The 12,205-nt window shown below is 39.0% G+C and overlaps 1 protein-coding gene across 1 annotated transcript in view; it reads left to right on the top strand.

Annotated features, from left to right (window-relative positions):
* LOC121523525 (fibrocystin-L-like) overlaps positions 1–12,205 on the top strand; it is a 66,098-nt gene that overhangs the window by 38,305 nt on the left and 15,588 nt on the right. Inside the window, exons 41-52 of the mRNA XM_041808444.1 lie at positions 609–783; positions 988–1,144; positions 1,429–1,585; positions 2,455–2,664; positions 3,443–3,572; positions 4,446–4,687; positions 5,520–5,665; positions 5,819–6,836; positions 8,303–8,494; positions 9,940–10,091; positions 10,196–10,355; positions 11,553–11,724. Of these exons, the coding sequence (XP_041664378.1) occupies positions 609–783; positions 988–1,144; positions 1,429–1,585; positions 2,455–2,664; positions 3,443–3,572; positions 4,446–4,687; positions 5,520–5,665; positions 5,819–6,836; positions 8,303–8,494; positions 9,940–10,091; positions 10,196–10,355; positions 11,553–11,724 (2,911 nt within the window). The remainder of the gene's footprint in view (positions 1–608; positions 784–987; positions 1,145–1,428; positions 1,586–2,454; positions 2,665–3,442; positions 3,573–4,445; positions 4,688–5,519; positions 5,666–5,818; positions 6,837–8,302; positions 8,495–9,939; positions 10,092–10,195; positions 10,356–11,552; positions 11,725–12,205) is intronic.

The raw sequence follows: 12,205 nt of genomic DNA, 5'->3' as shown, positions 1-12,205 counted from the left end.
ATTTCGTATCAAAAATCAACAGTTTTTTATGCCAAAGATAGCATTTATTTTGATCATATAACTTCCTTTACACATTTACTGCACATTAGACCTGTTTTTTTTTTGTTTTTGTTTTTTTGTTTTGTTTTTGTTTTTTTCTTCTTTTTTCTGGAGAGGGGGTAGTGACTTTATTACTATTATAATTACAATAACAAGAACTAATTTAAGTAGAAAACTAAAATGAATCTTAAATCAAAATTTTCAGAGGTGTTTTACAGTTACTATTACCACTGAAAAAAAGGAGAAGCTTTTTGTGTTCCTAATTAAGGTTCAAAAGTTCAAGTTTTAGTTTTGTATGGAAAGAACATGTTTCTGGCTGGTATTTTTAGTTCCTGACTCATCATAACAAACTGGTTCTGTCTTGTTAAACTTTAACAGAGACAGATTACCATCAGGGAGGAATGTGGCTTGGCTTTCATCATCAGAGTGATAGACATGTCAGATCGCACAATGACATGTCACAGAAAATGAGACATCTTTTACCGTTTGTTATCTCTAAGCACTCATCTTGATTCCTTCCTTTGTTGTTGCATATTTCTCTCTGTCTGGCTGTCCTGTCTGCACTCTAGGCACTGACTCTGAGCTGAGCTGCGGGGTTGCTGTCATCAACCAGAATGATGCTGTCAACATATCAAACGGCTTCACCTACAAATCTCAGCTGACTCCAGTGATCTCTGGGGTTTCTCCACGCAGAGGAGGCACTGCTGGAGGCACACTGCTCACCATCACCGGCTCTGGTTTCAGGTGCAGTAGAGCTAAACATCCCTGCAGAGTAATTACAATGTAACAGTGCAGAGCCACACCCAGATCATGGACCACTGGCAGTGAATCAGAAGCTTCCCTTATACTTCCATCAACACTAGCTTAACCCAGGGTTTATTTCTCTTTCACTATATGTATGAGTTGTTAAATTCATCTTTCTTATGTCCTGTTTTTCCCACCTTACAGCACCGACAAAAGCAAAGTTAAAGTGACCATTGCAGGCTCCGTTTGTGACGTTCAATCTGCAACCAACACACAAATCATGTGTGTGACAAATTCTAATCCAAAATCCCAGGAAACTAAAGTCAGAGTCAGCATTGGAGATCAAGGCATTGCAAAGATGGTAAGAAGGCAGAGACCTATTATCAGATTAATTTAATGTTTCTGGACTTTGTAATGAGTCTACTAGGACGATAATGATGTTACATTGCTGGCCTTATCTTTCACGGGTTCCCTGTTGATGTGGTTTTGTCTTTATGTTTTTGCTTGCGTTATGATGATGCTCTGTTTTATTGTGTTTCTGCTTCTTGTCAAAGCACTTTGCAAACCTCTGTTTTTAAAGGTGCTATACAAATAAAGTTATTATTATGTTCCTGGAGTCTTATCACATTGTCTCCCTGTTTTCAGGATAAGGCAGATTTCTTCTACATTGACGTGTGGTCCTCCAAGTACACATGGGGTGGCCTGCCTCCACCAGAAAGAGGCTCATTTGTTGTCATCACTAAAGGACAGAAAATCCTATTGGACATCAGCACCCCAGTAGTGAAAATGCTTCTGATCCAAGGTTCAAATAGAAGTCTATCATATATTTTAATTTCACAACTGACAAGATTTTGTTGCATTAGCTGTCGTGGTTTTTTTCCCCAGTTCTTTTCCCTTTGTTTTAAATGTACTCCTGAACTTTTTTAACGAGTAAAATACACTTCTTAAAAAATTTGTTCAGGTATGAAGTATATAGCTTCTCAAAATGCACAGAGAGCATTTTATCTGAAATTTGAATTGGTGAAAAAAGAATACATTCAAGTTGGGCTATCAACAATAATGCAATTATTCCAATTAATGAAGCCCATACTTTTTAGAATTGTGATTAATCTAATGTTTTATCATCCCTTTCAGCACACTGGTTGAGCCACTGCAGTATAGTTACAGCGATGTAAATAAGGTCCACCAAACTTACAGACAGCACAGTAGAAAGCAAAAGTCATCGGAACCCTATGTCAGCAAACACTTTATGTTTTATTGTTACCACTGTTTCCTCTTCAATCCATAACAAGTTTCTTTCCCTGTGGTTAAGTTAATGTTGTAATCTTTGATGTACTCTAAGTTCAGAACTTTCATTTTAATATGAAAGATCTGTATCTAAATCGGAGGACAATTAGCCTTAGTTTTAGACTCTACGATAATCAAAAATGAAACGAATATTTTTATGAAAAATAGTGGAAAATATGACATATAGAGGAGATTAATTGTGTTTAACTACAGAAATACTGAAATGAATCACAATAAAAAAACTTGAACCGTTTGACAGCCCTACATCAACACAAAAAAGATGAAAATTTTAACATTATCAAATCATAAAATTTGTGAAATAGTAAAGCAATAATTTTTTAACACCAGAATTTTTGTTTTTAACTTATTTTTTCTCCCGCAAAGGAGGGACACTGGTGTTTGATGAAGCTGACATCGAGCTGCAGGCAGAAAACATCCTGATCACAGACGGAGGTCAGCTCCAGGTTGGCCAGGAGGGGGCGCCATTCCAGCACAAAGCAATCATTACACTTCATGGAAACCTGCGCTCACCTGAACTTCCTGTTTATGGATCCAAGACACTGGCTGTTAGAGAGGGAGTTCTGGACCTGCATGGTATGTATACCAACAAAAACCAGAGGTAAAGAGAAAGAACCCTCCCTTGTCTGTTAAAATTGAAGCAAGATACAGCAGATAGTTCACCTAGCATAGCACAGAGACAAGAAACAGCTTGCCTCTCTCCATCCAAAAAAAAATAAATTTAGGTTATGTGAATCTTATTGTTCAATTACACAAAGGGGAGTTCCATGTTAAGTAGAGTTGCTGGCAGGTGCTATATTTTTTTTAACAGAACTTCCTTTTTGTCTTTAACTGAGGTGATGCTTCCTGATATTTGTATCACTGGCTGAAAGACGCATTGATATTTCTTTCCTACATACTGCATGATTTCCTGAAACATTGTTTTAATGCTTCCTGAACCATTTTTAATTTGAATAATGACACCATTAATAATATGCAATTGGCTTTTAGATTCAAGAGTTTTTATCTCTTCCCCCCCAGAAAACCTCTGACATTGTAAAAAATATACAACAGACTACGGCATTGTCCACAGGGGGGTACCAAAAACAACATAAACAAAAAGTTCCCTATAGGAGCTTTGAGATGAGGATCAGAATACTGCTGCTGTTACTGAATTACAGTATTGAGCTTTAAGGAACGGAAAACTGAAATAGTTTTGACCTGAATCTTCCAAAAAAACCCTGATCAAATGTCATTATGTCAAATGAGAGATGGCTACCAAGGTAATGTTAGTCGTGTGTCCTGCAGGGAGGTTTCTATCACCGACACTTGATCTCATCAGGTGTAAGTCAGTGTTGACAACCTGTTTCTCCAGGTATTCCAGTTCCTGTCCCTTGGACCCACCTCGCACAGACAGCGAATGAGGGCTCCAACACACTGATTCTGAAGAAGGCGGTGACATGGAAAGCAGGAGATGAAATTGTCATCGCCTCCACAGGCCACAGGTACAGCAGGGATGCAAAATCATTGATGCCAAAGAAATTTAAATACTTGAGGAAATGTTAATAAAATGTAGTTATTACTAGGAGTGCAACGGTTTATGTATTCCTTACAGTTGGGGGGTGGCAAACAAATGTTGGTATTTACCGCCAACCAGGTGGCAGTGATGTTCATAAATGATTAATAGCCGCCATTACAAGAAAAAGAAGTCGGCAAAACAAAACACAGTAAAAAGAACAGTTTGCTCCTGTAGCAGCGTGACCTGCCAGCATGCCACAAATTAATGTTGGTTCATGCACTATCAAACGATTTTAAGCAGTTTATATTATATCCAGAAAACCTCTGTCTTTTTTGTCACTATTTTGCAATACTAGAGCAGGTGTATATTAAGCGCTGTGCTCAGACTGCGTTGCAACATCCCATCCTGTGTTTACATAAGCTTGTGTGTTGTCCATCAGTAACAAACATGACTCAGGATTTTGCTCGAGTAGCCACTGTACCAGCTTTTTTCCAGCTTCATAAATCATAAATATGATACATTGCTCTAGAATGCACACGCTCTTATTTGCATTTTATGTTGTTTTCCCACCAAAAACGTATCATGGTCAAAACATAGAACGCATTTCCTTTGGAGGAAATTTAAACTTTATAAATGAAAATAACTGCACCCTACAAAGTAACCAAACACTGTAGAGTTTAAAAAATAATCTCAATAGTCCACAATGCCTGACAGAGTAATGCAACCTCACATTTCTACCCCTAGTATTAAAGAACTCTGAACTCATGATGCCATTATGATCACATATCCTTACTATTCAGTAAGTACGTTTTGAATTTATTGCCAATTATGACATTGTACTTTGATAATCATGTTTCAGGCACAGTCAGAAAGAGAACGAGAAAAGAAAAATTGCTTCTGTGTCGGCTGATGGAAAGACTTTAACCCTGGATAGACCACTCGAGTACACTCATCTTGGGGTGACAGTCGAGCTTCCTGATGGCACACAGTTCGAGGGTCGAGCTGAAGTGGGTCTGCTCACCAGGAACGTCGTGGTACGAGGATCCGTCGATGAAGCCTGGCAAGACGAGATTAAGGCCTGTCCTGATGGCTTTAACACAGGTATTGTTTAAATGTGAATCATAGAAATCTTAATGTAACAGAAAACAACTTAAATTTCTGAACTCTTTTAATTTATTTTAAGCAAATTACCTGTAGATTACATGCAGAACCTCTAAACATGTGAACTTGCCATTTTTAAAACCTAGAGCTGTGTGACTGCTCATTGTTAACATCAAAACTTCAATTTAATATCAGGGATTAACTTGCAGAGATGAGCATAATGAAATGAAATTTATATTGCAATGTCATTTTTTTCTTTTGCTCTCTACTTTAGGGATCACATATTTAAGATGTCAACAGTTGAGATCTCAGTGTCAGCTCCCATCTAAAAACTAAACTTACTGTTTGTCTCAGTAGTTTAAAGATCTATTTTTAGTAAGTCAGAGTCTTGTCTTCCTCGTGAAAAGAGGTTGTCATCTATCATTTTAGTCATAGAGCGTCCAGCACTGTGCATTTTTCATGCCTGTAGAACTTTTATTACAGAGGGCTTAAGTGGATGCCAGTGTAGATCAGTGGGTGAAGCAGGCAGCCGTAGGCAGGGGCTGAATTCTTCAGTGCACTGGTTGTGGGATTGATTCCCAGTCTCAGCTCATGTTTGGTACATGTCTTCTCCCATTCTCTCTCCCCATATTTCTGTCTCTCTTCAGCTGTCCTATCAATTAAAGGCAAAATGCCCAAAAAAGGCAAAATGCCCTGGTAAATAGACTCTATATTGTAAGATTTGGCATTATTTGTTCCTTGGTAATACACTCTTGTCAAAATTTGATATCATGACAGCATCTTTTATAGCTGATGTATGCGTATATCACATCCTTCTCTTTCATTGTTGTAGGTGAATTCAGCACCCAAACATGCTTCCAAGGCAAGTTTGGAGAGGAAACTGGCAGTGATGAGTTTGGAGGCTGCATCATGATCCACTCATCCACAGGAAATACCCAAACTAATCAAATAGCAAAAGGCAGAATTGAATATGTTGAGGTAAAATGCTGATACTTAATGTGTTGAAACAGATTGATCTGATTACGCCTGCTTTCTTTATTTTTGCTAGTCTTTTCTGGTCTTTTTGCTTTTGTTTGTACTTGCACAACCTCAAATGGAAACTTTCAATGTTTCAATTATTTTAATCTGCAGGTGACCTATGCGGGACAAGCCTTCAGGCTGGGACGTTATCCCATCCATTGGCATCTGATGGGAGACATGGCTTACAGCTCATATGTGAGGGGTTGTGCAATCCACAGAACCTTCAACAGGGCTGTAACTATCCACAACACGCATAGGCTGCTGGTGGAGCACAACGTCATCTTTGACATCATGGGTGGCGCCTTTTTCATTGAGGACGGTATTGAGACAGAGAACATCCTGCAGTACAACCTGGCTGTGTTTGTCAAGCAGAGCATGAGCTTGCTGAATGACGATGTCACGCCCGCCGCCTACTGGGTCACCAATCCCAACAACATCATCCGAAACAATGCTGCCGCAGGGGGCACCCACTTTGGCTTCTGGTACCGCATGCACGAGCATCCTGATGGCCCGTCCTTTGACCGAAACATCTGCCAGAAAAAGGTTCCCCTTGGTGAGTTCTCTAACAACACGGTGCACTCTCAGGGCTGGTTTGGCCTCTGGATCTTCCAAGATTTCTTCCCCATGAAGAACGGAGGCTGCAACTCCAAAACTCCCGAGCCAGCTGTCTTCAATTCTCTCACCACCTGGAACTGTGAAAAAGGTGCTGAGTGGGTCAACGTTGGTGCTGTGCAGTTCAGTGGTTTTGTCATGGTCAATAACGAGAAAGCTGGGATAGAAGGCAAGCGTATCATATCATCGAAAGTGAGAGACTTTGGAAACGCCGGGGTGTTCAACTCCATCCTTGCAGGCCCAACTTGGCAGCTTGGAACATTTGAGACGAGTAAGACACGAGGTGTCATCACACCATATGACGATGGCATGTTGGTCTCCAACACCACATTCATCAATTACGACTGCCCCTCCTGCTCAGCCATTGGGGTAACTACAATCGATGGGACGTGTATCGACAAATGTGGTGGCTGGTCTGTCAGGTTTGAAAAGATCCAGTACTACAATGCAACCAACAAGGCTGGCTTCAAGTGGGAGCATGAGGTACAGCTGGTGGATATGGATGGCTCCCTCACAGGTACTGATTCTTGACTCTGCTACTGTTCAGTTTCTCTTAAACTTATCCTCATTAATATGTCAATCTATGGCTTAGAAATACATGGTCTCATATTTTGAAAATTTATATTAAGTGTTTCTTGTAATTTGCACACCAGCAAGGCACTGTAGTCTATAGATAGTATTCAGTCATGTGATGCAGATAGCACAGGATGGTGGGGGGTGGGGGCATCATTAAATGAGAAACAGCTATAAGGAATAAGTCGGAATGAAGGAAAGTGACTACATTAAAGTGACAGAATAATAACGTGCCATTGACAAACAGTGTAGTTCTACAAAATGGTCCTTTACTCTGAGCCACAGGCGCTAGCACCCCTTTGAGTCTCAGTTTTCTTCCGATGCCAAATGTCAGGCTTTTGTTACTGAGCTGAGCCAAATTATCCACTTCTCTTAAAAAAAAAGCTGATTTTCCATCATGAGCAAAACTGGATGGCATAAACTGTGGAAACACAAGCAGGATCAGGGTTTAATGTACTAAACCATAAAGAACTGAACAGAACCAAGCCGGACTGCTTTGTGGAAACAGACCATAAACAAGTGGCGTGTAACTCCACTCATCCAGGCTTTAAATGGAGGCTTTTAATCCGTCCCTGACGCTGTTTTTCTGTAAGCTTTTTAAACTCTCTTTGCCTCATATGTCAGTACTGTTGGGACTCAAAAGTAGCTCAGTGTTCTTTCTTTTCATAATTTGAACAGTTGGCACACTCAATAACAGCACTTTAGTTTTGATAACATTTTTCTATTTGAAATCAATCTATGAGGCACTATTTCAGCGTTGGATTAACTCTCGATCTAGGTGTAACTGAGTGTTTGCTTTCGCAGAAAAGAGCATCAGAACAGGTTACAGTCAAATATTATCAGTTCCTAGGTCCAACCCATACATGGAGGCTACAGTCCTCCAGATGCATGCCCCAGGTTTTAATCCAGTGATTTCCAAACATTTTCTCCCGGGACCCCCTTTGTCAAATGAAAATATTTTCAGCAGTCATTAAAACAACTCAGAACTGTAGTTTAAATTTTAATTATAACAGCCAAGTACTTAAAAAATCAGATTTAAAATGTGTTCAGGTCATTAAATACACTTAATGTGCCAAGGCTAGGGTAGGACAATCCTTTTTTTTTTTAGTCTTCACTCTTTCCCCAGTTTTCCTATTTATCCCATTCCTGACAAACGAAGGCAACAATATTTTCTATTTACATTTTTGGCAACAATGAAGACAGAGTCTCTTAAATAGTCATCTACAAAAATGTAATGTTTAATTGAAATAGTTATTAGCAACTGGAGAGGTCTATGGATTTCAGGCAATAAGATTACTAGGCTTTAGGTCATTTTGATTTTGAGATATGTCAAAAAAAAGAAAAGTGAAGAACTTGCTTTGTTTAGCATGTTACAACAATTCAAAAATTCTTGTGTTTTATCAATTTCAGGAAACGCTGGCTACAAAGTGGTTCCTATGAGCCCTTTGCTGGACCCAGACCACTGTACACAGCGTGACGAATGGAGCAATGGTTTCCCTGGCGCTGTATGTGATCACACGGTCAGCTTCATCCGTCTGGGAGCAAACAACCCTTCCCCATCTTCTTTGTCTGCTCATGACATCCTACTGCAAAACAAATTTGGTAAGGAATACATGCAGTTGCATGACTTGCCATGTGGTCTGTTGACAACTTTTTCTGAGAATGTGCTGCACTCTGCTGGTGACTAGATGCAGTGCAGTTGAAGGGTGTGCGTAGTGTGTTTAGAGAGCCAGAGGACCCTCCTTGAAATAGGGGAGCAGTTGTTATAATAATACGTTGATGTTGGATATTAATTTGATTAACATAAATAGACCTTTCCAAACTACAAATACAACTGGATTTGTCCCCATTGGGACAATTCATCGTGCAGAAGTGTGAGGCATAAAAACACACGAGACACATAAAACACATGGGAGCACAACAATAAATGTAGAATTTTCAGAAATTTGTAAACAAGAATTAATAAAATAAAAGAAGGTTTAAAAAAATAAACGAATCCTCTCAATAATAATGCCACAAGTTAGTTAGATTTACGTCCGTAGAAATCATGGCTGCATCATCAGAAACATGGTAAAAGGACTTTAAAAGATTATTTTTTTTAACGTGAGCTGTTATATCTCAGTCAGTGAATTTAAGGGAGGGATGCACCAGTTGACATCCCTCTTGCATGCACAGACTGTGATACAAATTTTTTTGAAAATATAAAATGGTTTGAAAATTTGCTCGAGTTGTTAAAAATACACCAGGGTGGCTCATCCAAGTACTGTCTATGCTTAAACAGACATGTTTGGAGAGAAGAGGGTGAGTGCTGCAAGGGGTCAAAAATGTCAGTAAAATGTTACCAGGATCAGGTCCTCTGAAGGACGAGTGGACAAACTTTAAACAGCAAAAAACGAAGAGTGACTTGCCAGATTATTTGCAAATATAGTCTATAGAAGAAATTGTTGTCGAACCTGATGATCCAAGGCACTCTGGTGTTAAAAAAAAATGCTTTATTAAACAGAGATATCTACACGTTTCGACTCGCCACAAGTCTTCATTGTGATAACAGACGGATAAGGATAAAGAACAGGTAAGGTAACATACAAGTACGGTGTCATGTGACAGGTCACCTGACAAAGGTCATAAAAACTCCAAAAAAATCACATCTATGAAACATAAATCACAACAGCAATCATCAAAGTGCAAGAACACATGAGAGTACAACAGAATGGTTTGTACCGATTGAAATACACATAAAAACTAGTTAGTCACCACAAAAAACATCAATATAGACTCAAAAATGGGACATCTTTTGACAGCAAGATCAATATTGTGCAGAGCATACTATAAATTCTGAAAATTAGAAAGTATTAGTCAAAGACAGAAAAAAGTACAAAGGCAGCCTCTCTGCACATGCATAAAAAAGAGAATATCTAGAGATTAATTTCAGAATTTCTGAGATTAATCACGGGCACTTAAAGAAACTAATAACACATGTCCACAGTAATGTTAAGTTTTATGGTCTGTTGTTTTTGTCTTCATTGTTTTTAAACCCTCTGTTACAGGCATCTCTACAGTTCCTTATGCAGAGAAGAGACTTACTCATAAGAAGGGCTGGATGGCCCTGCTACCCTCGAGAAATACATACCTGTGGAACTTTAAAGATAGCAACCAGATCACCAATATCTCTTATGCTTCAACATACTACAGCTTCGGGGTAAAGGACAGACTCAAATTTTCAAACAACAGGATAATACTAAAACTGACTCTGTTTCTTGACTAAGCTGATCATCTTTTTCTTGAACTTTTTCACCCACACAGCAAAATGACTATGTGATTATGGAACACAACCTGACTCAGTCCCCAGACAAGTTCCACATCATGGATGACAGGAACGGCTCAGAGTCAGCACTCAGCTTCGACAAAAACCAAAGTGGGGACTGGTACTGGGACGAAAGCTCCAAAACGGTCTCTTACATACGTAAGTCTCCATTTTACATGTTTTTTATTCTGTTGCCTTTCTGTATCTATAATCATTTTTGGTTTTCAGGAACATCAGCTTACTAGCTGCTTTCTTTTGTGTTTTATATCACAGAAAAAGAATTCACTGCATTGTTCTTGATGCAATTTTGGCATTTTTCACAATTTCATGGAGCCAATCATCTTTAAACCAGTTTTCTCATTGGGGTTGGGGGATGGTACAGCCAAACCCAGCTGTTATTGGGCGAAACATAAGCTACACCTTGGACCAGGTTAACACAATTAGACCATAGGCCCATTGTTCTCAACTGGTAGATCTGGACCCAAAAGTGGGTTGCAGAGCCTTTTTCAGCTAGTCTTGGATGTTTGGAAAAAGAAAAGTTGGGGAAAAAAGTCTTTATTGTGCAGTTATTTTAAGGGAGTCATAGGGAGGTGGTAGGGTAGCTAATGCTGGTCCCCATGCTCCATCAAAGACAAAGGAAGTAGGAGCTTAAAGTTTGATTTAATGCTAGCAGTTTCACAAAGCGAGAACGAGAACCAACGTGACACAAAATGCATGAAATATGGGTTCTCTTTTCAGACAAATGGCACTAAGTTGAGTTTGGAGGACACTAAGAAACTTACAGTTGTACTATCTCATATCTGAACTGTATCATCATCATCATTTAAATTTAGGTGTTTTTTTAGTGGTTGGTGATTTGTCATCATAATACTGTGTGTTATGTTGTGCTTTGTTGTGTGTGACCATTGCCCTGAGAAATCTTCCTGGGTTGATTTGATTTGATTGGTATTTGTTAATCAAAACTTAAGCAGCCATGTGCAGCCAGTGTTGTTACATTGTCTGATGTCCCAAAATAAGACATTTGGACAAGGGATTTCTAATACTAATGAATGTTGTCTTCATTTGTGAATGCATAATGACACATTACATTTCTATATCATATGTTGGTGTTTTTATATTTCATGTCAAATATTGAGAGGATTTAAAAAGAATAGCTCATTTTATGTATCTGTCTTATGACACTGATCTCTTATTAGTGGGATTGTTACCTTCATTTAATCAACAGCTCTGAAATTCTGTGTAAATGTGAGGGATTTTTTAATGTTATTTGGCATATGATGACCCCTGAACTAGAAATGGGAACCCTTTGCCATTAATTTATGCATCTTTATCTTTTGATGGTATTTGGATTTTTAGTGTCAGGGAAGACCAGCAATCGCCGCCGTCGTTCCAGCGCAGACCGCTCTATGAAGGACTTTGATGTGAACTTCAAGGTCTACCGCTGCTTCTACCCCAACTGCATCCCACCAACACCCGCACCTCCAGCCACACTCGCCCCCTTACCAACCGGCCGTCCAGACGACTTTATGTACGTTAAACTACATGATATCTAAGACCAGCGCTTACTAACTGAAACTAACAACCCTCGGCGTAGCAGCACTTTGAGTCAATCTGTTGCTGATAAACAGTCCACTGCTTTCACATTGTTGTGCAAAGCCTATGCAATTATTTTTTGGACACTTATAAAACTGAAATTTAATACTGATTTTTCTTCATGGTTATTTCAGCAACAAGTCTGATAGTTCCTTCATGGTTGTTTCTATGGTCCAACCAATATGGATTTTTGTGGGCCGCTGCTGATATGAGGGAATAAAATTTTCTGATAACCCATTTATCAGCCGAATGAATTTACATAAAATTGTTTTTGATTAATTAATAGATAAAATAAATAGCTGCTCCATAGCTGCAGTAGTTCCAACATGTGTTATAAAGATATCAATTGAAGGCAGAACATTTTACTGTTTTCAGTTACTTTTATTGTTAGAAAAAGAACTATAATGAACAAAATG

This window comes from Cheilinus undulatus, linkage group 16 (assembly GCF_018320785.1).
Source record: "Cheilinus undulatus linkage group 16, ASM1832078v1, whole genome shotgun sequence".
In the NCBI taxonomy this organism is placed as follows: domain Eukaryota; kingdom Metazoa; phylum Chordata; class Actinopteri; order Labriformes; family Labridae; genus Cheilinus; species Cheilinus undulatus.
Note: the sequence above shows the minus strand (reverse complement) of the source record. Positions and strands in the feature narration are given on the sequence as shown.